This window comes from Ooceraea biroi, chromosome 1 (genome assembly GCF_003672135.1).
Source record: "Ooceraea biroi isolate clonal line C1 chromosome 1, Obir_v5.4, whole genome shotgun sequence".
In the NCBI taxonomy this organism is placed as follows: Eukaryota; Metazoa; Arthropoda; class Insecta; order Hymenoptera; family Formicidae; genus Ooceraea; species Ooceraea biroi.
In genome coordinates, this window is record NC_039506.1 from 10,807,134 (window position 1) to 10,833,977 (window position 26,844).

A 26,844-nucleotide genomic window follows, 5' to 3' on the forward strand; every position below is an offset into this window, starting at 1 on the left:
TGTTTGTGCAGAATAAAAAATCCTTTTCCACAAATGAAGTATAGATAGAAAGAAAGTCCGCTCTACAGGACTTTATATTCAAAATGGAAAAAAGTTAGAAAAGACAAATGCAAGTTTTTAACTTTTTTCCATTTGGATCCTGGTCAAAAAGCAGAAAATGTGTCCAATGACATTTTATGGAATTCTATGAAGTACACACTCCTCATTCATGTAGTCGACAAAGCTGCAGTATTTGTGAGGAGCCATTCACGAACAATGTTATTTTATTGCCAAAATTAGATTATATAAGTGGTAAATGGCACTGCCGCCACACGATTCATTGGACACATTTTCTGCTTTTTGACCAGGATCCACTCATTTAGCCGGTCGATTTTAGTTAGATTTCTTCATATTTTACCTCATACTAAGTTTGTGTCAAGTTTCATAACGATTGGTTTTGTACCAGAAAATTTTTATAATTTTCCATACTCCTTTCTGATGAAAGAAATGTTTTCATGTACGTAAATGAAGTATGTTTCCCCATCAGCATTCTTAAAAATCCTTGTGCCTGTAAAAAAGCAGCTTTTGTACGATGCACACGATGCTTCACGACGTATTGTTTCTCATGTTTTTACGATGAATATCATCCCGACTTATGTACTAATACATTGCCTTCTGATGAGTAAATATTGCATGCACAATAAATAATAAAGTTTTCTGTTTTTCAATACGTCTTTTATGTACTCATCATTTCTACTATACCTTTTCCAATCAAAAAGAAGAACGCGTAATTCCCGAGTCGCAGAAAATCACGTACTAAATATTGCAATTCGGGGTGCATTCCACTTAACGCTCGCAACGACCGCGAATATCATTCTATATTTATTCAATGTTCAGTGAGTAATAAAGACAGAATGATGTTCGCGGTCGTTGAGAGTGTTAAGTGGAATGCACCCTTGATCAGCATAAATATTGTATATACAAAGAAACATTAATAATAGCAAAAAAACATTAACGATAAGAAAAACATTTTAAAAAAAGAACCCAACAGCGAGACTCGAACCAACGATCTCGCGATTACGAAGCTGGCGCGCTGTCTGCCACCCCACGCATTCGGCTGAAAAATCGATGTGCTGCACAGGTACTAACTACTGAAGATACACGTAAACTTCAAATTGCTCTTTCTCAAAAATGCTTGAGAGGCGCATCGAATGGCTTGTTCCATAAAAGTTTCTTATCAAGCACTATACACGTACGTACAGTTTCAGCCAAATCGGTGACGCGGTCACGTGACCGTCTCAGTTTCCTAAGTAATGAAATTTAATAATATAATTTATAAATACGTAATTTTGAACACGAAACGTATTCTTGTGTGTCAATAAATTGTAGATGTAGGATGTGGTCCATTTAGCGCTACAAATCCTTTAAGAGACTTTTCATCCTTTTTCTTCTTTCAAATAAAAAAAGGATAGAAAGTTTTGAAACATTTGTAGCGCAAAGTGAACCGCATCCTAGTATCACGACTTTACCGACAGTAAAATAGAAGTGACTAGTTAGTTCTAGAGAGCCGTTAAAAGAATACAGTTAGCGCTGCAATCGGTGACTCGTAGCGTTTCAACAAAAATGTACGGTTGACAGTTTTTGGTCTTTTCTCTGCTTTCTTGATATAATATTGGAACGTTTCGGCAGTAATCCCAAGCATGTAAATATTGTAAATACTACGTGATTGAACATTTTCCTCGCATTACATTGAGTCTATCGTACACCTCATTATGGCAGATAAAAGGCAGCATAGTCTATCGGTAAGCATAACGTTTTATAAAATCGATGAAATTTAATTTAGGTTTTTATCTTGCGAACTGTATTACATAAATCTATTGTAATTATAACATAATACGTAGAAATCGTAATTGTTCAAATTTACTGTATATAAATAATGAGTTTGAAAATTTGCAGTGACTTAACCTCGCAGAAAATAAATCAATATTTACGTTATTTACAGAAGGAGGAAATCGCGAAGCAGTTTATGCTACCCGAGAGGAAGAGCAAGATAGCGACGTTATTGAAACAGGACGGTCAAGCATATTGCATTTGCAGAAGCTCCGACAGTTCTCGTTTTATGATGTTAGTAAACCTCTTGGAATGTTGATATATGAAGTTATTTTTCAGAATTTCTCTGTGTTAGGGCAAAGTTAAGGCGATTCTGATATTTTAAATTATTTCAGAGGATGCGACTCTTGTGAGGAATGGTACCATGGTGACTGCATCAATATAACTGAAAAGGATGCGAAACATATTAAACAATTTTTCTGTGTCGTAAGTGAAGCTACTTTGAACGAGGAGCAATTTTAAATCCTGCGATCAAAGTATTGCGATGAATAGTTTGCTGATTAATTGATTATTGTGCGCAGCGCTGTAGGGAGGAAGATCCAACCCTCATAACACGATACAAGCCGCGTAGAACTGATCAGGATGACAGGAAGCATAAAAAGTACAAAGAGAAGGAAAGGGGACATCGATACGAATACGACGCGCCCTGGGATCCTACCGAGAAAGAGAAAAAATCTTCAAAACGCTGCGGAGAGTGTACTGGGTGCTTGCGTGCAGAAAACTGCGGAAAGTGTGACGCTTGCAGGTAAATGCATTGAGGAAAAAATCCACCAAACATTATTTATATTGCACAGAAAGAATGTTGCAAGCACACAAGTAAAAGATTTTTTAGTCTTAATTTGCGCGTATCATGCAGACACCTGAAGAAATTTGGGCCTTCGGTGCGACTGAAGCTTAGATGCATCCAGCGAACGTGTCGCGTGCTGGGGGACCCCCTCAAGCCTTCCAAGAGCCTCAACAAGGGAACGAAGCTCACGAAGAAGCGGAAGCGGGACTCGAGCAACGAGAGAAATGAACACTTGGAGCCACCGCGCCACTGCTACGGACCTATGTGCACGAAGCAGTCACGGCCCGGTAGCAAATACTGCTCGGACGAGTGCGGCATAAAACTGGCGACGAGCAGGATTTACCAAGTGCTGCCGCAGCGGTTACAAGAATGGTCGCTGACTGCGTGCATCGCGGAGCAGAACAACAGACGCGCCCTAGAATCCGTGAGGAAGCAGCAGCACGACGTGCGTAGGATACTTCACGAGCTAGAGAAGAGGCACGTTGAGCTGGACCGTATGGTCGAGCTTGCGAAACACGCGACTATCGACCCACAGGCCGAGGTGGATGATAACGATGACACAGAGAGCAGCATGTACTGTATCACGTGTGGACACGAGGTCCATTCCAGAACTGCGATTAAACATATGGAGAAATGTTTCAACAAGGTACTGCGATGATTTTTGTCTGTGAAGACTGTAACAGTTATCGGTTGCTTGGATTTAAGAGGTTCTAATCAGTTTGAGCTATATTATCATAAGAATAATATAAAAATAATATAAAAGTTTTTAAAAACAGATTTTATTTTTATATTTTTATATTAAATTAATTATATAATAATATTATTTTATATAATATTTTATATTAAAATATTAAGATAGAAATGGATCTTCTTACTTTGTATCTCGCATCTCGCTCAAGTCGATAACTGCACAGTTTATCCTACGAAAGGAGCGAGTCAGTATTAACTTAGCTCACATCATTTTGCAGTACGAGTCGCAAGCATCGTTCGGCTCGATCTTCAAGACACGTATCGAGGGCCAGGTGATGTTCTGCGACTTTTATAATCCTGGCAATCGAACGTACTGCAAACGCCTGCGCGTCCTCTGCCCGGAGCACTGCAAGGACCCGAAGATCGGCGACACCGAGGTGTGCGGCTGTCCGTTGGTCACGAACGTGTTCAACGTCACGGGCGAGTTCTGCCGCGCGCCCAAGAAGAACTGCGTCAAGCACTACATGTGGGAGAAGCTACGGCGCGCGGAAATCGACATGGAGCGAGTGAGGCAGTGGCTGAAGATCGACGAGCTCGTCGAGCAGGAGCGGCAGATTCGGTCGAACATGGCAACGCGGGCCGGCGTGCTGGCTCTGATGCTGCATTCCACGTACAATCACGAGCTAATGGAACAAATGACGCAGGAACAGATGACGCAGGAGCAGAGCAGGGAGCAGATGGAGGAGGAGCTGCAGAGGAGGTACGGTTTACATCAGAAGGAGCAATGCATGGAACAATGATTGCTCCTTTTTACATTCATCAGGCTCGCTCGCGATTGCCGTTGTATGCTAGGTCGGTACCTTCCGGCTCAATTACGTTTTCCATCTCCCTTTATCTCTTGTTCTTCCTGAAGGCTATAACACATGTATCCATTTAAGCTGTAAGAAAGTGGACGGACCCGTTCCTAGTATATTTTTCGTTTCAAGTTGATCGTATAGCACAGTTCCGATAGACTTTTCCTATCTAGTAATTGTCGTTGTAAGCAGTTGCGGGGTCGAGACAGCACTAAAGGATAAAGTGGAAAGTTAGTAGAACGATGGTGAACGTGTAATGCAAAGTAATATGTATGTACCTGTTAGTATAATAAATCAAGCAGATAATCAAGTGCGTATTGTACCTTTAAAAACTCATGTGTCTGCCAATTTTTGAATAAACTTACATTGAACATCCATGTAATCTGGTGTGTTTGTGTGTGTGTGTGCGTTCAAAGAGAATGTCCATCGGCGAGAAGTAAACGTTCCTCAATGTATTATCTCTAGCATCTTCGTATCGTAACTTAATTGTGCTTTATTGAACCGCTCTCGGTTCAGTTAGAACGACGTTAGAAAAATTCTCCGAATAATATGGTGCAACGAAGAAGATGGAGAACAAGTGATCGTTTTCGGTAATATTGTTATTATTTACATTATAGTTGTATCAGACGCGCAGACGTCAGGATTTCACACACTCCGACAGTTAATCGTTTCAACAAAAACCATTTATTCACAGGTCGTAGCCTCTGCGGATGCAAAATAACACGCCAAACTAGCGATCTAACTTCGCTCAACTTCGGAAAATAATCGCGCGAAGCGCATAATGCTGGACACCGATCGTTTGCGGGAGAACCGCCTGTTTTCTAGCCGCTTCCTCAAACGCTCTCGCGTTTCCGGTGACGCGATGAACAGTTATACGAGTTCTGTCGGCTACCGATACAATATTATCTCTCAAGAAGCTATCATTATTAATTATTATAAAAATAATCATTTTGGAAGTTTAACGTGAAATATTAAAACGGCAATACGATGCGTGCCGTCCTCTTCTTCTTCTTACAGAAGAATTAAGATTACGCGATCCTAGAACAAGTTATTGTAAACAACTAGCTTTACCCACATGATATATACATACAACAAACACATAATAATAAACTTATATTAAATTGCATTTCAAGAATTAGGAACGAACATATTAATGTAATGGCAGTACCAAGTTAACGCGCGTTTTGGATGTTCACTTGTATGTCATCCGATTATACGACGTAGACCGTAATTAATCGATTACAATCAATACATTAGTAGATTGGAATAAAGTACAATCCCCCCTTAGGATTATTATCGAGATGCCCGCGATAACGACACATCATTGTGTCAATACCTGCATAACAGAATCATGCGAGTGAAACTGCGCGGAAGATTACGGCGAATTTTAATCGGCGGAAATTCGAGAGTGTACAAACCGAGAAGAAACCGCGTTTTCCGTGCGTGCGAGGGAGAAAACAGGCGCGATTCGCTTTAAGGAACCGGTTGAAAACAGGCGACTTACCTGTGACACGTGTGCGGCTCTCGCGATGTACACGTGCGTATGCGCTTAAGGAAAGAGGACAAAAGTAGAACGACTCATTTATCACAGTATTGCACGCAAAGCTTGTACGAAATCGCAAGTAAGATAGCATAAAGGCCAAATGGCGACGCTACACGCTCTCTTCTGCGGGATACATCCGGAGGGGAAGTTTAAACTTTTCTTCCGTCTTCTTCTTCTTCGTAGAAGATTGGCGAAACGCTCATTCGCTCCCTCTCTCGTTCTCCCTCCCATTCTCTCTCTGCATTATTCACTCTCACTCATATACACCTCGGTATATTCTTTTTACATTCCATGGCAACGACTCCGAATGACCCTTTCACATCCATGGTCCATGATAACTTTGACATGTGTCTGATAATATTATTAGTAACAAAATAATAAACAGTTTGTTCGTTGTGTGTGTGTATGCGTGGCGCTGTATGTATGTATGTATGTGTGTGCGTGCGTTGTGTGTGTTATGTGTGAATACATCACCTGAGAATAAATCGTGATATATCTCTCGCTTCCCTTATAATGTTTTCTCATTAATTTTTTCTGCTTTTTTTTTCTCTCTCCCTCGACGTACAATTTTCACGCTCATACGGTGATGCTTCTTAACTTTATCTGTCGTCGTTACAGATTATTACAAAAGAATACAATACGCAAGCATTTCATATTCGACAAGTTCGCTGCCTAATGCGAATTGACGCTGGCTGGGTGGTTCTCGATTCCGACGAACGATATTAACATATAACATATCTTTAGAGACACTTTAAAAGAAGATTACGAATTTCGTTGGATGGTTCTTAACATTTAAACACACATATATATACATATATAGATATTGCATTTTTTAATTGGTGATCGATTAAGAATTAAGATAATTCGCCCTAAATCTCTCAAATTTTATAGTGTAGAAAATTCCGCAAAAAGATAAAAAATTAACATAAAATTAAAATTAATGGAATAAATAAACGCGAAGTAATGAAGCGATTTTTCATTAAAATACGATTAAAAAAATATATATATATGGTGTGTGTGTATGTGTGTAAGAAATAGAAATAGATTTTAAAGAGGAATAACTGCGATTTTGATTTACCACCCTCAACTGAGCCTGCTGCGTTAATGATACTCGCCCGACCAAGCAGACAATCCGACATCACTGCTTACCGTATCTTACATTCGCAAAAGGGAACTTTGGCAACAACACACTCGCATTATAAGGTTTTTTTTCAGCTGGACAGCACAGCCTTTCACGCAAATTGTAGCTTCGATATACACACAGTCGCTCGTGCAATAGCGCTCTCTTTCGTTTATTCCCGTCACTATATAATAATAGCGGCATTAATAATAACTTTAGTTGGATATAATTTTTTTTTGTCGTAGCGCTGGTAGTAATAATACAATAGTTATATCATACAATATACCATATGTACAACATGAGAGGAGAGAACCGTTTCAATAATCGAATAACAAATTGTACAGCGGTACGAGATCGACACCGTGGTAATCGAACCGTTCTTTTACGATCGTGTTACACTCGCTCCTCATTCTGTGTTCTGTTCCGTCTTCCAGATAGCCATCGGATGATCGGAGCTGTATTAGTACCCGGCAAATACTCGGCGGACACGGAAATCTCACTCTTTGCGCTTTTTAAAACGATTAACATTCGATAGTCAATCCTTAATCAACGACGACGATGCGTCGAACAAGCGGGATAGAGGAAAGATCGACGCGGAAACATCCACGGGTAAGAAGACACGGGAATATAATCTGCGTAACGCTAACGTGTCGCAATCGAGAACGCTCGAACGTACAAGTTCATTCGAACGTTCGCAGATACCTACATCGCTGCAAATGAACGGATAAACAGATATCAGTATGAAAGAAAATAAACATATATTTATTCCTCTTTTCTCATAAACACTTATAAACGGAAACAGTAGGGGGAGTAATATGGATTTGCAATAATGCAGTTTTGCTTTCTTTCCTTTTTGTCGTTTCTCTCAAAGTATTATTACATTACTCTCGTTAACGATCCCCTGCATGCAAGCAGATAAAGAAAAAAAAAAGAAATGAGAAAGAAAACTAAAAGTGTTGTCTTGGCTGGTCCGCGACAATGTCCACGCGTTTCTTCACGTGTCCGCAGAATAAAAACTGTTTTTTTAAGTAATTATTATTTTACACGTGTGACGCAGGTAGCTGCCTCCCCGCTCTCGCTATGTACACTGTTAAGTGGTCCTATCTTCCTTTTTTTTCGTTTAGTCTCTCTCCACAAGTACGTTTGCACTAATCTTTGTGAACTCTTATCACTTAGTCACTTGAACCGGTCAATGGCACAGGCTGTGACTGTTACTTTAAGGCGAGTGGAGCACCTGACTTTCTGAATATAGTTCTCGCATATCGGACTAAAATAGCTCAAAAAAAGAGAGATATCATCCGTTCAAAAGCGACGCGAATTCTCCGATGATTTAGTCAAACTGAATACCGATGTACCGTAGCATTTAATTCGGCGTGAGCATAATCGAGTCTTGTGTGTACATAAAAAGAAAAATAGTTGGACGATCGATGTGTATCGAACCTTTATAATACGATCATACGAGAAAGAAGTATAGAGAAAAGAACGCGAAAGAATTAAAAGAAAATTCTCTTAGTCGACGAAATAGAAAGATAATTCGTGCGACTTTTGGAATTCGCAACTCTGCTACCGTGTGATGACCGAAGTCGAGTGTAAAACGTGATATTGGAAAAATAAAGCAGAATGTCCTTAAGTCGATATGACGCGCTTGCAACTGTTCGCAAAATTTGTCTACAAGATAGAAAGAAAAAAAAAAAGAAAACCCACAAAAATCTGACCTATTTCGTCATGTCTGTATAACAGATTTTTTGGCGTGGTACGATCGTGCTTTTTTTCGAGTTATTCTCCGATATGCTTCATAATGCGCTTGCGTCAATACAATTAAATATCTCAATTTCTCTCTTATTTCGAAAGCTGTACTCCCAGCTGGGCTATTACTACACGTACTGGACAAAAACTGAGAAATATCAACAGAGTACGGTATCTTTTTTTTCGTTTTTACGCAATTTTGATATCTTCGCAAAGAAAAGACGATGTATAACAAACTTTATCAATTCTAATCCACTAACAATAATTAATTTGCGTTAATACTAAATAGACAATACACTTTCATGCTTCCATATGAAACTTATCTATGATAATTTACTTTATCATTACCGCTATAAAGGCGATAAGTTTCTGCAACACTTCATTCATTCGTTTCTCCATCGCACGAGACTGCTGTTCGAACATTATTCTTGTATATTGAATATACGGCTAGCAATGCGCAAATAACTATTTTCAGGCGCAATATGTAGAATATACTCTCGCACTCCCGCTTCGTTAATGAGTAATGACACGGAACCGAAGAACCGAAAAAAATGTAATTAAATCTAAGCTTTAAACGCAAAGGGATGAACACTTAATGTTTAACACGTTTGCTTACTTAGAGCATAACACGTGGACTGCAATAACCTGAGTTTATAGAATTTGTAGACTTACAGGCAAAAGAACTTTGTTGTTGTAGTAGTTAAAAGCAGCTTTATTATTCCTCTTAGGCTCGATTTTTAGGCATTTACAGGCATGATGAACTCGAGAGACATGGTTTATACTTTTTGCTTTTTTTTTCTTAATTTTTCGATTAATTTAAGATTAAATTGACCGTAATATATTTATATAGCCATGTATACGCATATATCATGCGATTTCCACATGCTTATCAAAATAATCGGTGATCACGTTTTCACGCCTGTAATAACGCCTTGGAAAAAAAAAGTACAAAACCTCGCGTTTTGGACATTATTTGTGTTTCATCATTTGTGAGATATATCCGAAAAAAAACACGAAAAAACGGAAAAACTTAATAACTAGGAACGTATTTCGCGTATGAAGTTTTATAAAAGTCGAGGTATACCGAGTGAGCAAACGATACACATCAATATAATCCACAGATTTATCTTTGTGCAGTTTTGGGACGCTTTGATTTACAACGATCACAGAACTCAGCAAGCAGCAGAATCCGAGGTCAGATTGAGTGGAATTGAAAGTCTCCATGTCGCGAGAATGCATCGCTGCATCCGGATGCAGACGGGTCTTCAGGAAAATTATATCAGTAAACTGTTAGTATCTCTCTCTTTCGCTACTGAAAATCTGGAATAATAAAACAATCACGTAACGCTGTAGACAATACACGTGAGCAAGGCAGTTAATATTGTCAACAATTCGTAGATACAGAGTCAATTGAATTCTCCTGTTAAACCCTAAATTCTCTAAATTATCATTGTTCAAACATGAAGCGAACATGTTCCGTGCAACATTATACGCGCAACAACTGCAACATCAAGATCCGCACGAAATGCAATCAATTTGGAATAGCTCTGGTTTTAGAATCCCGAGGAAAACCCGAGGATATTGCAACGCGTACGTAATCACTATGGTCGAACAGCAATCTCATTTTCATCATGACCACCCGACAGAGGTTTGCATGAATCATTACGCACGCACGCGCATCCACACCATCGTATCTTTATTGATCACAAGCAAGTATCTTCTTATAATTATTATTACGAATAATTACTAATTTTGTTTATTAAATAAGCAGGTCCGTGTAAAAATTTAGCGTTTCTTCACACACTCAGCACACTCTATCCTCACAGTTTATTTGACCAGATTTTGAGCGCAACATTTTTTTTATTTTCGAAATCCAGTTAGTGACTTCTTTTTTGTCTTAAGCTAACGGCTGCTTCACAGCTGGAAGAAGTAGCCACTCTGAGAGGTCCTAAGTCAATCACATTATCTTAATATATTACACACGTTCACAAGCCGCGCATTTACATCCATCCACCTCTCTCACCGACATCACCGACCGCACATCTTAATTTCTGTTAATTAATTAATTACGCTGCTGTATCGAATAAAGTACATCTAGAATTCCCAGCATTTTGACTTTATTATTTAATATCTCGACGAAGACTCACCGGCTGGTTCGCATAACTTTCGAACGGCATCGATCGAGATCGTCCCAGCTCGCAAGAGAGTTCGAAAACTAATTATTACAATTGTTTATTACAATGGTACTTTTCACAGACTTCTCGACTCGATTATCGTTTAACGTAATAGGCTTTTCTAATTCTCCGTTCATAGATTCGCTCGTAGATACGCGATAGTGCAGAAGGCACCAGGAGACACACCACGTTGATGCGCAGGGATGCGCAAGGATGCTTCTCTTCAACGAGATCCGCTTCATGGTAGACCTGGTAGACTATGAGCTTACGTTTCTCCTTGCAGTTTTTTTTTTTTTTCCTAAACACTCCTCGAAACCGTAAACTCATAAACGAGTCCAAAGACAGTATCCAAAACTCTACACTGACGTTCAACGTATATGTACATGCGTGACTTGTACACTGGAAGTCTCCTTCGTCCAAACATGAGGAACCGTAGTTGATAGTTCTTGAAAGAGTCTCACACTTTCCCGTCACGAGCGTCGTTAAAAATAGTCAATACTGAATTTTTTTACGACACCATTTTATCGCCGTGAGAAATTTTCACGCAAGTACAACGTGTATCAATGGAATATACACTTTGTCCTCTCTCTCTTCGTCTTCCCTCTTGTTTTTGGTGGTTTCTGATTACATATATATATATACATTGCTATTATTATCTCTTGAGGCACACTTTGCACCGCAACTCGGCTCCACTGATCTCGCACTGATCTGGCTTAGCGTTTTAACTCCAACGTGAGTGAGACAGGTGGTTCCCCGAGCAAACTTTACGTCCGTACGCTCGGGGGAGGAGGGGGGGGGGGGTAACAGCCGTGCACGCAACACATACAAGTACTTACAGCCTCGTGTGTCAAACAGGAGACCATCAAACTAGCTATTTGTAATGGAAGTAGTTTACCGGTACAAAAGGACCATTATTGCCGATTTCCTCCAATGCGCCGATAATCCTCATTTTACTGTCCGCTGTAGAACTGTATGCGTCCAGTCGCAGTCACTGGCATTTCCCTCATAACCGCATCCCAGGCTATTAAAAACCAAAAAGAAGAAGCAAATATATAAGAAAAGAATAAGAGATAAGTATTAGAAGAAATTTTTGTTGAATAATATATGCTAGTAGTAAAACTGTGAATGGAATATATTTATGTCAAAAACAAAACTCATAAAAATTTATTTAATTAGTGATTAAAATCACGGACCTTTTAACCTGATGATAAATAATGATAAATTTCTTTCTGCATTTTTCCGCAATTTTTAATTTTTTTTTAAACGGATTGCAATTATTTTTCGATATACGAGCGTTAATATCTTGAAAAAAATTCTCTCCGTGTGAAACGCAAGATGGCAAAATATTTACACGCGTTGCGAAACTATCAGGAAATCGTGCCGTCTTACCTAAACCAACGAACGACACGATCTTGTCGTGATTGTACGTCTGCACGTTCAGCTCTTCTTCGGGAGCTACGTACAACATGGAGAAATCCTCCTTCGGTGGATGGAACTTCTCCATGATCCCAGGCGGCGGCGGAGGCGGCGGTGGCAGATATGTAGGCGGCGGAAATCTGGCACAATAGTTCACGTATGGCAGCGGTTGCACCATAACCGCTGGGTGCACGGACGTCACATGGGCGTTCGTCGACGCGACGTGGGTGTTCGGCGGTTGCATGTGATAGTTCGACGAGAACTTGTCGTATCTCACTGGTTTCTCGGTGAAGTTCAACAGCGGATTCCTGTCGAAGTTGCTCGCCGGCGGCTTGTTAACGAGCGGCTGCGGCGGTGGCACGGCCGGCGAAAACGCGGGGTTCGGGGGTGTTGCCGTCGCCGGCGCCGGCGCCTCCTCGTTACCGTTATCCTCCGAGAGCAGCAGCTCGTTTATCTCGAAGCCGAAGGTTAGCTCCGTCGGCAGATTGTTGTTCCTGGCAACGTCCGACGAAGTCTCGTCCAGCAGGATCACCGCCGGTCGCGGAGTCGAGTTCTTCGTCTGCTGCTGCACCTCCGGCGATCTCTGCGACTGATCTTTCTCCGGCTGCGCACTCTGCGGCTTCGGCGTCCTCTTGCTCTCCGCTTCCTCGCGCTGCTGCGTGTCCGGCTTCACGTTTTGCGACGGACAACTCGTCGCCTTCGTTGCGTCGTGCCTCGTCGTGCTGCTCTGATACTCCCTCACGACTCTCGCGGTCTTTGGCTCGCTGCTACTGGTCGCTGCTTTGCCGCTCCCATCGGACTCGACGCTCGGCGCGGACTCCTGCGCAGGTTTCACCGTTTTCGATTTCTGCGCGTCCGCAGCGCAGTCCGAGTGCGGATTGCTCTTGTTCTCGGTCGACTGCGGGGCGTCGGAGTTGTGCGACTTCTTCGGCGTCTCGTCGTGATAAGAAGACGCAACCTTCTTGACGTGCTGCTCCTCGTACGATCCCTGAGTTTGCATATTTGGGTTACTGTGCACGTACGTTCTGCGAGAACGCGGGTTATTGGTTCTCGAGTGCACGGCGGAATCCTTGTTGTTGACCGCGCAACCAGGATTATTATCGGAATCGGTTGGACTATAGTTCACCGTTGTACCGTTATTGTTTAATCTTGGTGTCGCGGTAGCACTCTCGTTCGCACTCGTGCCGCCGTTGCTGGGCAACACCGTGGCAGCGTGCTTCTGCTCCTGCTGCGTTAGGCTTTCCTGCATCTTCCCGATGTCCTGCACGTATTTGTACACTTGAATGTTCTTATTGATAGCCTCTTCCTGGGCCTCGGCTTTCTTCCTCTCCAACGAGCTCTTCTCCTTCGCCAGTATCGGCGAGAATTTGTCGAAGCTCAAGCTCAGGCTCGCCGACGCCGTGCCGGTCGCCTGGCCGAGCTGCCTCGCTTTCCTCTCCTGTATCTCGTCCAGACTGGGATAGTAATCCTGCGGCATCTTGTCCGGTTCCGAGGGAGTCTTGGGTGGGACGCTGGGCCACGACGTGTTGTTCAGCATACTTGGCACGATCACAGACATGTTCAAATTGTGCGACATGTTGATCGTAGCCATGCGCGCTATGTCCGCGTAGCTCGCTTGCGGGGTACCGCCCGACGATGTCGCGACTTTCGACAGATTGTGCTTCGAGCTGTTCGAAGTAACCGGCAACGAGTGAACCGAGTCCAAGTCACTGCTGTCCGACTTGTCGCTATAAAAAATAATCACATAATGTTAAAATTATTTAAAAAATTTAAAAAATTATTCTTAGCGCCATGTTTGAATTAATCTCAAATTAATTATTAATTAATTTATTATTTATTTATTAGTCGCTTGTTATCGCACATTACCTTGGAGGCATACTGCTCGCAGATTTCCTTCGGAGTTCCGGCGACAGCGGTGTCCTGTACTCGTTCGAGAATCCCCTGGAATTCGGGAGATACGAGCCAGACGTAGTCAGATTCTGGGCTCTGCCGCCGCTGGAGCTTCTCCTCTGCTTCTTACTCTTCTTCTTCTTCGTGACTACGAGGAACTCAGTCTCGTGTTCCGGCTCCGGGTTGATCTTCTTGGTGGAGGAGTTACGGCGGCTAGCGTAATCCTCGCCCGTGTCGTTGCAATATATCGACTGGCCCTCTTCTGTACCCCAGGATCGCCTGTCGCCTCGACTGTCGACCGTCGCATCTCCGGTGCTCCGCTGCTTCGCGCGTCGCAATGCCACGTTTATCATGCCTATTACAAAAAGGCAACATCAGAAATAATGTGTATGATAAATCAAGATTTAAAAGTTGAACTATTAAAGGCCATGTGTGAATTATTGCTTTTTATATTTTTATAGAAAAAATTTTTATAAAATTCGATTATTTTCAGTTTTCGTTTTTATATGGATAATACAAGATCACGTTTGTCACCACAGATTTGAAAAGTAGGAAAATCCTGAAAATTTTAATTTATTATTTTTAAATATATTATTTATTTTTATTCATCGTTAAGACTGTTCTCCGAGAATGGGATTATTATTGGGTTAACAAAAGCGTTACAGATCATACCGTGCTGGCTGGATACGCTGCTGGCACCACTGGAACTAACGCTTTTCTCCGTCGTGAGATCCTCCAATTTCGTCTTGGAAATCTCTTCCAAGGAATTGGACTTCTGCAACTTGGCGGGTAACTGTTCCCGCTTCGCGTCCTTCTCTCTGGTTCTCGGTTTTGTGCCGGTACTGGTCTTCATTCTAACGGGATTCCCGGTCTTCCCCTTTTTGCTCTTGGAATCTTTATTCTCAATGAAATTAATCAGACTGTCGATATCCTCGTTGCGGTGACCCTCGACGTTTTCGGCGTTGTAAACCTTCACGTTGTGCTCCTGGGTGTGCTTCCGTCTGGGCTTCTTGCGCTCGCCGTTGTAGGTCTGCACCGCGTTCCCATTCTCGTCCAGCGATTTCTTCTCGCCGGACGCGGACGGATCCTTCATGGTGATGTGCTGCGTTGCGTACCGCGTACCTTCTGTGCACAATCCGCGTACTTAAATTTACCATAAACAACTCTATCGACTTGAAGAAGATCGGTCGAAACACGCGTGCATGTATATTTTCATTTTACTTTAGCATAAAAATCAATATCTCGAATATCGCGAACGTAGTGCAGTTAGTGCAGGGCAACTTACCCATTGTTATATTCTGCGTTTGCCAGGTCGCTGGCACCATGGTACACAAACTCGGCACGACCTTGCCCTGACTGCTGCTAGAACTGTTCGAAGCACCACCTATCCCACATTTTACGCTGTTGTGCGACTGAAACGACAACGCCCCTGTCATCTCCGCACCATTAACCGATATCTTCGACTTCTCCTGTTTGTGTTCGCGAAGCGGGAACTCGATCGTCGTGTCCACAGGTGCCTGCGTGATGTCGAAAGTCGCCCGCGTAACGTAGTGAATCGGTTTACGCGGTTCGAGAATTTTCATCTCAGTCCCTTCATCGTTCTCGGCGTCTAACGAGCGAGGTCTCTGCACGCCGCTTGCCGCGGACGCCACATTTCTCTCACTAATAGCACCTACCTGCAGTACGTGAAACAAAATATTACAGACGGAAAAAAATTATTTTAATAGATGACATTATAAGCGCCATCACACCATGACAACACTTTCAAATTACGTAGCAACAATCATAAAAAAATAAGAGAAATTATTTGAAAAAATCAATTTTAAATACGAATAAACTGACTGATTTTTGTAATGGCAATGGCTCTTTGAGTTATTCAATATATCGTTAATTTCATTATCATTGCTAATTAATTCAGATGTTTCCCACTCTCTCCCTTACCTCGACATCGCCTAAATCAATAACCATATAATCTGACTTGTATTCCGGAGGTGGATTGTCTGACTCCAGCATTTCATTTGTTCCGTATTTCCCTTTGCTGACTCTTTTCTCTCGTGCTTCTAGTTCCACCTCGCCCGACCCGGCAACGTCTCTCTTCGATTCTTTCTTCTCTTTTTCCTTATCTTCCTTCTTTGTACTAGTGTATGAAGGTTTGTCTAAAGACTTGGATTTTTCCTTATTGGTCCAATCATATACTGATCGTTCCTCGCAGAAGCTCTTCTTCGCAAACAGAGAAGAAAATTTTGTCTACATATTAATCGTGCGTAAAATAATTGTTCGAGTTGTTAGTCGATATGATCAAAAAGTATATCGTAATTCGTTAAAACTATTATCAAGAGAATGCAGATTTTTCTATTTAGAGATTGACAATTTTAATAAAAATAACCGACAGTTATTATTAAAAATATAGATTTTAAATAACAAATACCTTTTTATCGAATATTAGATCTAAGTTAGCCAGAGAGGCGAGGCTGTGCGACGCGTTTACGTTCGATGGTAGTGATCCACCTTCTCTCTGCCGGGCAGAAACGCTAGGACCTGTGTACTTTTTGTTCTTTCTCCTGCTACTGCCGTAAGTGTGACACGAGCTAGATGTTAGATAAGCAAAACTACTATCGAATTCCGAAGCGATAGGTTGTGCCAAGTTCTGAAGTGATCCGCCGTGTGTCAAACGCTCGGACACAGATTCCCGTTTGTGTCTTCTGCGATTTGAACCAGGTAGGCAACGTGAGTTGGATATCACTCTGCGTCCCTCCTCAGTCTCGTCCGCCTCTGCCTCTTGTAAAAGTTCCTAAAAGGAATATACACTTTGTTTCAAACCGCTATTTTCTAGCACAGATCAGCAAACAGATGTTCGAGCGAGAACTTTCGGATACCTTAAAGAGATTAGACTTCCCTTCCCGATCTTTCGGACACTTGTACGTTATAGCCTCGTCCAACAGAGCACGCAGTTCACCCTCGTTCAACGCGGACAGAGTTGCTGGTTCTTCCTAAAAATAATAATAAATTACGTGTCATTTACGACAATGTTGCGCAAGTTGTTTTTTAGACATCTGCCATATCGTGACGGGTAATCTTATGCAAACGAAAGAAAAGCTGATTAGATTTTTAATACAGAATTGTAACTTATCTTTACCGAAATGGACGTAGCTTAAATAATTATTGTTACTCAATTGTCAATCTTTCCCGATAGGCTTTTTAAATATTATGATAAAGCAATCTGATGATCTAGTAATGAAATATTTTATACAAATATATGCAAAAGACACGTCCTTAATATAAAAATTAGTAATGTCTTTTTGAACATTCAGAAATTTTGCATTAGTGTTAATCAAACAGTTTTGCTTCATTATACACCATTTTATATCAGAATATATTAGAATCTACAACAGTGTGCACGCTGGATAGGTACAGATATATTGATAGATCACTACAGTAAGTTTAAGGTTTCCCTTATTGGATCTGTTTTGCAAGCTTATAGTAAAATGTACTGTATAGAGATAAAAAGAAATACGAGACAGACATATCTAGCTGGCATCTAGCTCCAAATTATTCTGAATAAATGTTTGACACAGAACAAATTGTTACATCCTAATTCCCTATGGATTTAATCCATATATTTTACATATTTTCAATATATTATTACCTTGTTGTGCAAATACAAATATTAAATACCAAATTAATTTATCAGGAAAACATAAAATTAAATTTTATAAAAAAATATATATATATAATATAAAGTATGTACAATGTATACAGTATATACGTGTGTGTGTGTGTGATAATACCATTGGAAATTGTTATAAACTTGATTATGCCGACATCACAATCTGAAAATTAAAAATAATCATTCTGGATGCAAAGTTCACGGAGTTTCAGGACACGCATCCAAGTGCTTTGAAACGCGGATTACATTTACCCGTGTGGGTGAAATTTGGGAGTGTCGAGAAGAAGAGACAGACGGATAAATACGTCGACACATTGAAACAGCAAAAGAAGGAGGACACGGCGAGAAACAAGGAGCACGGAAGAAGCAAAAGAAAGGATCCGAGGATAACGAGGTTCAGGACTCGGACATGAAAGAAATAAGGAACACGGAATTTCGGTCGAAATTTAATTCTCTATGTTTTGTTTATTCCTTATGTTCTATTCCGTGTTCCTTACGCCTCTCATTGGGCCTTTACACGAGGTTTACACGAAGCTCGTGAATGTTCAACGACGTGAATCGTCAACGAATCCGAATTTCTCGCAAGATACACTATGCGCAGGAGAAAAAAAAAAGAGAAAAAACCGGAGACTAGAGGGCGAATGACGAGCGATTTACCGCGTAGATCGGCGTAACGCCGAGGACAGGACGGACATACACACATACGAAAAAAGCATGAAGAGCGAGTTTGATGTCATCTGTGAGATCGATAGCGCCCTGGCGATTAGCTAATTAAGACGCGAACTCGAACGAAACAAAGGGAGAGACAGATAAAGAAGGAAAGAGAGAGAGAGAGAGAGGAGAGAGAGAACGAGAGCAAGAGAGAGATCCGAGCTACTTACGATAGAAGGCGGAGAAAAAATTCGCGCTGGGCAATGCCGGGAGACGCGGAATTTATATTTTTAGAGGACACACAACGACAGGGGTTTTCGCTCGCTCTCGGTTCGCACGCACTCCGACTTCGCACTCTCGTCACCGCGGTCACCGTGTCGTCGTCGCGCTGCCGATTTTCATCAGCATATGAACAGCCGAAACGTTCGCGGCACGCGTTGCGCCGGATCCACGTCTCCGCGTACGCATACACGGGAGGATATACGTGCGTCGTCGTCGTCGACACCGGAGCCGAAGCGTTTCGGCCGATGCGGCACAGGAACGTGTCCCGGTTTTTGAAAGCTACTGCGACGAGCGGGCGCGGCGCGCACCTACCAGCATGGCTGCCGCCATTACACTGAAAGTACGGGCCAGCTCAGTAGCGTAATAAGGCGCCGGGGGCGCCACGGGTGGATCTCTGTGCCTCGAAATAGCTTTTGTTTCGTTCGTTCTTTCTGTTCTTTCTTTGTTCCTCTCTCCTCCCCCTCCTCCCTTCCCCCCTACTCCCCCCGTCCGACCGTGCTATCACTTTCTCCTTCCCTTTTTCTCACATCGCGATATCCATAATCGTCATGAATACACAAGGACGGATAGAAACGGGGGGGGGGGGGGGAGACGAACAGCCGCGAGACACGAGGAACACCAAGTCGATGCGACCCGCTGAAGTTCTCGATGTTACGCGCGTGCAAAAATAAACTTCGATCGTCACGCGCGATCGTTTCCACCGTTCGGTTCGGTTGCGAATGAACGCAGCAAATGTTTTCGTGCGCCCACACCAAACACACAATGAAATCTGATTTGTCATGGAGACGCGACGGAGCGTTTTCCCTCGTCTGTGACGATCGTACATACGTGTTTCGGGCATATGGTTTATGATCGGAAAATCGCACACAATGTACCCGCGCGGTTGCAGCCGCACGACCGTATTTAGCCCTAAACATCTGGGATATACCCCCGCTGGATCATCTCCCGTCTTTTTTGAAACCCACGACAATGCAGCAACAAGACGCGAGAACGCATCTTCTTTTGTCGGCATCAGCAGCTTCTAATTGTTTAATGACGTGCCATTACGTTTACAATCGAGCCGGTTTAACGTCTATCGTCAAAAGGCTGAATTGTTTCCTCCTTTTCTCTCTTAGCTTCCGGTAACAGGAAGAATAATAAGAATAAGTAGAAATAAAAGAAGATTAATAAGAATGAAAATATGTCCTGGATGTAAAATATTTTATTTGACGAGACTTTAATGTTTAATGGATTAAAAATGTGCCTGGAGCATTGATGCGTTTTCGAGGGCGTCCTTCTCGTGCGCACGTTCGTTTAATACACCGGAATTTATGGTGCGATTGCAAGACTCGACGGCATCAATGGACACGAGAGAAACAAACGAGTTGCAATTTTAATTAGAGCATAAAAGAGTTAGAGTTAAATCGAATTCTACGTTGCACTTTATTACGCCAGGATGCGATGTGCATAATGCATTCCGCGTAAATTGTTTTCCGGAAAATCTTTATCGTTTTCATTTTTTTTTTGTCGAGAATATTCGAACATCCCGTTTCTCGATTCTTAGCATTTGTGTCGGCAAGTAGCAAAACAAACTTTATGTAAATTACATCCTGTAATATATGGACCATCTAAATTGCTCGGAAGAGCGAGAAAAATGTTTCGGAGGGAAGAACAGTTCCCTCAATTCCCAAATAAACATTGGCTGCGGTTCCGAAAAGATCTATCCTCCGAAATTTCATGAAATTCAGTGAGATTGTCCCAAATATTCCTAAATAAACGTGCCTGAAAGGTTTATTGGCAATTGAAAATTGACTGAGATAATGCTAAATAAAGGAAATATATATATGTATATGGATATATGTATGTATATATATATATTCAGTTGCGCCAATAAATCTTTTAAACATGTCCATTTAGGAGTATTTGGGACAATCTCGCCGAGTTTCATAAAAATCGAAAATTGGACCTTTTCGGAACTACATCCCCTTAGCATTATGCAATTTTCAATTGCGCCAATAACCCTTTTAAAAATGTCCATTTAGGAGTATTTGGGACAATCTCACCGAGTTTCATAAAAATCGAAAATTGGACCTTTTCGGAACTACATATACCCCTTAGCATTATGCAATTTTCAATTGCGCCAATAAACCTTTTAAAAATGTCCACTTAGGAGCACTTGGGGTAATCTCATCGAATTTGATGAAAATCGGAGGTCAGACTTTTTCGGGACCACTTGCTAAATATTTTAAAATCGGTACATCGAAGAGAAACGTTTGAAAGAATCATCGTCAGAAATATCGATTACAAAACTGTCGACATCGACCGTATACCCATTATAAATCATGATTACGTAGGAGACAGTCCCCGCAAATTATCGAGCTTTAGGAGCAGTCGCAGACATCGCAGATATCGCGGCGTGAACGCGATACGATGACGATGACTGCTTCGTGCTGCCGATTTCCTCGCGTCGGATACCGTGCGATCGATCGGTACGGTATTGCATCCGTATACGGAGTTCCTCAGCCTGTGATCGTCACGTCGCGAGAGCGTGGCGCGTTCACACAACATCGGGCCGCATTACGTTACGTTACGCGCGCGCGCGTGTGTGTTACGCCTTTTTTTTGTCAATCGCGTATTCCTCTCACACGTGTGCCCCTGGATGCCCTCCTGGCGCGCGGCGTTTACACGAAAAACCGATGGCGATGCAGGTTAATAAATCGCGCACTCGTGCTCCCCAGCGAGATAATAGTGGCTGCTGTCTCTAGCGGGTATATCGCGCGATAATGGCGTATTACGTAATAATAATAAGAAGGAGAAAAAGCGAATGAATTGCAAGTATTCACCACGGAAGCTAATGAGGAGGCGCACGAGGCGAAGCTAGCGAGTAATTGCATTCTTTAATCGAGAGTGATACTCGAATTTACATGTATGCAATAATTGAATGACTGTCTTATCGTAGCAGTACTTATCTCTCTTAACAAAAATATAAAAAAAAAGAGAGATGTAAGGAAAAAAATAACGTGCATGCGCATAATAAAATAGAGAAAAAAAGGAGATGGACAAAATTAGAATTAAAGTATACAATGGAGATTAATAACGACCGAAAGAGATGAGCAAACATTCTGGGGGGAAAATGACAACACAGTGCTTCCTTTGATAGTTATTAGATTAATTATAAATGGATATGAGAAGCAGCAGACACTCTCAACACGGCAACAAATATTTCTTCTTTTTACGACGAGTATAATATGGGAATTGCGTATCAGGCGTGCTCTCTGTTTCTCATTATAAATACAGCCTTAATTTACCTCTTGACCGTTTTATTGATTTCATGTAAATTCGGCGCACAACAACTCCGAGGGCTGATCCTTATTTTTATCGTGCGATTCGTGTAAATCAAATACTGAGGCGGCTATTAATCGATCCGTTTGTTCGCGATCGAGTCGCTTTATTGCTTGAGAGAAATTACGCTACGAACTAATCGAACGCCGAAAAGGGGTATCGAGAACGTATTCGCGCGATGCGTCCTCGCTCTGTCGAGGGCCGGCATGGCCATTTCAGGAGCGTAACAATGTGGCCTCAAATCTCGATGAACGCTCGTACGCTCTTCTAACGAAAGCAATCATTTTATTTGTCGAGCAGAATTAGATTTAGAAAAAATGTTCTACGATATGACACACTGACTATGCTGCTTCGGTAGTGGCATGAATTATAAATTAAATATGAAAAGTAAGTAACTCAACAATAACTAAATGATATGTATAAAATGAATAAATTGTGTATATACAGTGTACAGCATAAATATTTTACATTGTTTTATATTGAGATAAGAATAATTAGATTATATATTGCACGAAAATCTAATTTCACTGCAATCAATATTCAATAGGATCACGGCTAAATTAATTTGAAAGCTTTTCAAAAAGTGTGCAGTAGAAATTTTTATGTTACAATCTTGTATCAAACGATGTATTAAAAAATAAGGAAAATTACATCGCGAAAAGTGGAAACTTTTTATTACCTTTATTGCGAGAATGCTATCATATTATAAATTTTTAACTTTATTAATTCTTGAAAGTAATGCTGTATATCGCCAGTAGAATAATAATTCACCATAAAGCCAATTTATTGTCGACCGAGCTGGCAAAAATCATGTGAATCTATTTGTATGATTTTTGCCAGCTCGGTCGACAATAAATTGGCTTTATGGTGAATTATTCTACTGGCGATATACAGCATTACTTTCAAGAATTAATAAAGTTAAAAATTTATAATATGATAGCATTCTCGCAATAAAGGTAATAAAAAGTTTCCACTTTTCGCGATTCAATTTTCTTTATTTTACATAGTCAGTACGTCATATCGTAGAACATTCTTTCCAAATCTAATTCTGCTCGGCAAATAAAATGATGGCTTTATGGTTTATTAATTCTGTTTTTTTAGATACGGATTTGTACTTTTTGTCCCTTTTTAGAGAAAGTTGTTACAAAAAGCTTACCTACAGAATACTTTATCTGACACCGTTTTGTTAAACTGTCACAAACGTCTACCAAACACAATCCAGTTTATTAAAAACGTACGATCATCGCTAATGATTTACAGACTGATTGCGTTGAAAAACAGATTGTAATCCGGTTGTCGAGCAAAACAATCACATAAATATCCGATCAATCTGATCACAGATCGCATTCAACAATTTTTCGTTAATTAAAAATTTAATAATTAAAGAGCTATGAATCGACCAATAAATAATTGCATCTTACTATTTTGCGATTAATGATTTTTTTTAGATAATCAAAAGAAACTAATTATACGAAATGCAATATCTTAAAATTTTTGGCACGCTTTCAAAGACTCCCAGAACATCCTGTGCGCTGTGTTCAAGTTTTTCAACCAAGATTAGATTCGTGGCAACTTTTAATGGGGGGGGGGGGGGAAGAAAAAAACTCCATAATTAATCTCACGTTTCGAGACTCGATGGGACTCGATTCCTCGACGCGACCGCCGACGATGCTCACCTGTTTGCTGTCGGCGCCGCTGTTCGGCGGTGAGCTTTGGCTGATCGGATCGGCGCCTGCGGCGAAGCTAGCTGGTGCGATTTCGACGTTCGAACTTTGCTCCGCGGTGACGGCGACGACGGCAGCGGCGACGGTGGCGGTGTTAGCTGCGACGGCGTCGTCATTGTCGCTACCGGTTGTCGTGGCATCGACGTTCTCGACGTCGACGACGACATCGGCGGCGGTCGCGGCACGATCGCTCTCCGCGATCTTGTCGGGAGCCACCGGTTCCTGACGATGCTCCGGCCCTGGAGCCATCTTGATCGAAATTGACAGCGCGGTGTCCGCCGTGCTCATGGCTCCCTTATCGCCATCCCTCTCGCGCGATTTGTCTCTATCCTCTCCGTATCCGTTCTGTTCGATTTATCGAGGACTATGGCGTTCCGAAGGAGACGTTCGCGGATTAGTTGGTAGTCTGTTCCGCATTGACGACGCCGCACTGCACTGGGTGGGATACTCGATTCGACGAAAACCACCGCCCGAAGAAGGCAACAATGACGAAGACAATGCACGATAGGACAAGGTGTCGGCGAGGAGTCCGAACCGGTTGCACCGATGCCGATACTGCGAGTCAAGCTCGATTAATCACTCGATCCTCTTTCTCTGTCGCGTTACGGATGCAATTACGATATGGAAAAGGACAGCCTATCCTATCATTCTACTCTAGAATTTCAAGAAAACTCTCGTCTACAAGATCGAGTCGCCAACGTAACATTGAACATTAACGAAAAAGAAGCTGCTAAATTTCAAATTCGTTAATTCAGAAAAGATTTATTAGGAAATAACTAACCTAAAAAAGAATCTTAATTCGGATATCGTAATTTTAGATCCACTCTGAGATTTCGATCCGCGAACCGCCGAACTCGTGGAAAATCATTCCACGATTCTCGCACTATTTCACGCACGGGAGTGCAACGAAAATGGCTTCCTGTTCCTCACCGTTGACGAAATTCGACCCCTCGAACCGTCGTCGATCGACGTCTTCTCGCGGAGTGCCACTCCGACTGTCACTCGTAATCCGCACTTCCCATGCTTTCCACGCTCCCGTTTCACTGTTCGTGCAACCGTGAATGCAGTTTAGTCACGCTACCTCGTCACCGGACACTGCCAATATCGTCCCGCACGAATTTGAGGTTAGCCCCCGAGCAGATTGTCAACTTGCGCACACAGCTGTCCCCGCGGATCGCGATACGCGGTGTGTCTCTCTCGTCACCAGCTCGCCCGCGAGATATATCACGAGAGCGCGAGAGACGCGGAGGATTCACGAGGAACGGAGATCGATGACGTTCCCTCGCGAGCGCGAGTGCGACCGAGCAAGCGTCACTTTGGCAGCGACGACAACTTACGTAAACGTAACTGCTGGCGGTCACATGTCAAATTCGAATAATCGACGCGGTCGCTGCGCTAAGCAGGTGGATCCCACTGTGCGCGCTTCCACTTGCCGCACGTGAAACATCGAAAGTCCCGACTCTCGAGGGCGACGATTCTCTCTTATTTTCCCGAAACCGTCGGTCGAAACTCGTCGAGTGTCACTGCCGCGGTTATCGTGGTTTTCTCTCGAAAGTAGAAAACCCGGAGGTGCAGCACCATTTCTCCGATGATGCGTGCATGCGTGAGTCAGTGGCATACACGCGTCAACACGAACGTTCCCGAAAGTACGTTCGTACGTTAGTGGTGTGGGTCGCGGGGAGGCGCGGCCTCGACGAAGACGCGGAGAACCGACCGTCCGACTTTGGCGTTACGACGGCGCGACGATGTTGATCATCGCCGCCGCGCTGCCGCGACGAGCACTCATCGATTCAAAATGGCCGCCGCCGCCGCTGCGCAGTCGACGAATGCACGCACGCGTTGTCCGAATGCACCAGGCTCCAGGAAAGGTCCATCCGAAAAAGGACGAGACGCTGCACCGCGACGATGGCACTCGTTCACGAGCCGTCACACACGCACACACATATACACGTACACACACGCGCGCGCGCGCGCGCGGATTTCGCGTATCACCTACTTCCTCCGTCCTCCGGCGCGGGAGACGAGCCCGACGAACGACGAATGCATCGTCGCCGCTGCTGGCGACGCGACTCGCGGCTTGACGGACGCTCTACGACGTAGAAACCGTCGGCATGGCAGATATTTCCTCTCCGCGCGGAGAAGAAGACGCGGAGTCAATCTCCGTCCCGTGTGTGCGAACACACGGATACACACGTCCGTCGATTGGTTGCCCGAGAGCGTGTCGAGAGACGAGATCACGGGGACCTCTCTCGCCGGTATTATCGATCGCGTGACATCGCAGCCCCGTTCCTTGAAGCGGCCAACTTCACGTCGCTCCGGAGACGCGAGGAGCGACGTAACTTTTGATGACCGATCTCGCGGCGTGAGATCACACACACACACACAGACAGAGAGAGAGAAGATGCGCGCGCGCGCACGCAATGAGCCGAGAGGAAACTTCTTCGATATATTCGACGGGCCGATACCGCGAAAGATGGAACGTACGCGCGCGCGGATGCGGGCAAGCCGCGTGTCCTGGAGCGAGGGCCGCGCGAGGGCTTCTACCCACCGCTTCGACGCCGTCCCCGCTCGCGCGAGTTTCTCCGGGAGAAGCCGAGGCGGAGACGCCGCTGTACGCGGACACTTTTCCGTCGCGACGCACAATAAGAAGCGAAATCTGCCGCTTTTGCGCAGAGAAACAGTGGCGGACCAGCCGCACGGCCTCCGAAAATGTCGTCTGGCGTAACAGGCACGTGCCCGCTCGGTCAAAGCGCCTGCGGCATCGTTATACCGCCGAGGAGAAAATTACAATTGTTTTAATTAATAGATTAAACAATTTCGACTCGAATTGACATTGCAATTATGTCAATTTCAACTTTCTTTCAGTGAATACATTCCGAACGTCGTAGGCTTTGTTTAGTCTAAAAATTTCATCCGTTTACTTGACTTTGAAAACTGTTGAATTAAATATGATAATCGTGATACAGTGATCGAGTTTTCGGAACATCGAAATTTGTAAAAATGTCAGATTTGCCATTCAAATGTGCAAATGTTTGGCGTTGATACACAGATAATTACATTGGTATTTAAAGTCGATGATATAAGGCTCCATTACTTTTTATCTATATCTG

At 42.8% G+C, this 26,844-nt stretch overlaps 2 protein-coding genes across 5 annotated transcripts; one reads left to right on the top strand and one right to left on the bottom strand.

Moving 5' to 3' along the window:
- Positions 1-1,551: 1,551 nt before the first annotated feature.
- LOC105284799 (CXXC-type zinc finger protein 1) lies at positions 1,552-4,582 on the top strand. Its single transcript, XM_011348584.3, has 6 exons — positions 1,552-1,781; positions 1,982-2,103; positions 2,205-2,295; positions 2,391-2,614; positions 2,726-3,302; positions 3,625-4,582. Exons 1-6 carry the CDS (start codon positions 1,752-1,754, stop codon positions 4,144-4,146), a joined length of 1,566 nt encoding a protein of 521 aa, XP_011346886.1. The 5' UTR covers positions 1,552-1,751; the 3' UTR covers positions 4,147-4,582.
- Positions 4,583-8,785: 4,203 nt separating this feature from the next.
- On the bottom strand, positions 8,786-26,387 carry LOC105284797. 4 transcript variants are annotated; one of them, XM_011348579.3, is made up of 9 exons: positions 23,687-26,387; positions 16,966-17,079; positions 16,518-16,880; positions 16,031-16,306; positions 15,375-15,765; positions 14,762-15,232; positions 14,066-14,444; positions 12,173-13,926; positions 8,786-11,804 (listed from the first exon to the last, which is right to left on the bottom strand). In XM_011348579.3, exons 1-9 carry the CDS (start codon positions 24,020-24,022, stop codon positions 11,734-11,736), a joined length of 4,155 nt encoding a protein of 1,384 aa, XP_011346881.2. In that variant the 5' UTR covers positions 24,023-26,387; the 3' UTR covers positions 8,786-11,733. The 4 variants fall into 4 exon arrangements, with proteins under 4 accessions (XP_011346881.2, XP_011346884.2, XP_011346882.2 ...); XM_011348582.3 differs by having other exon boundaries at positions 14,762-15,211; positions 16,031-16,309; XM_011348580.3 differs by having other exon boundaries at positions 14,762-15,214; positions 16,031-16,309.
- Between the last annotated feature and the right edge of the window lie 457 nt (positions 26,388-26,844).

Coding starts and splice junctions, on each gene's coding strand:
- LOC105284797 (XM_011348578.3), bottom strand. CDS start 24,022: ATGAGCACGGCGGACACCGCGCTGTCAATTTCGATCAAGATGGCTCCA. Junction 17,080..23,686: donor GCGGCGCCGACAGCAAACAG/GTGAGCATCGTC, acceptor TATTATTTTTAG/GAAGAACCAGCAACTCTGTC. Junction 13,927..14,065: donor GCGAGCAGTATGCCTCCAAG/GTAATGTGCGAT, acceptor TATTTTTTATAG/CGACAAGTCGGACAGCAGTG.
- LOC105284799 (XM_011348584.3), top strand. CDS start 1,752: ATGGCAGATAAAAGGCAGCATAGTCTATCG. Junction 1,782..1,981: donor AAAGGCAGCATAGTCTATCG/GTAAGCATAACG, acceptor CGTTATTTACAG/AAGGAGGAAATCGCGAAGCA. Junction 2,615..2,725: donor GGAAAGTGTGACGCTTGCAG/GTAAATGCATTG, acceptor CGTATCATGCAG/ACACCTGAAGAAATTTGGGC.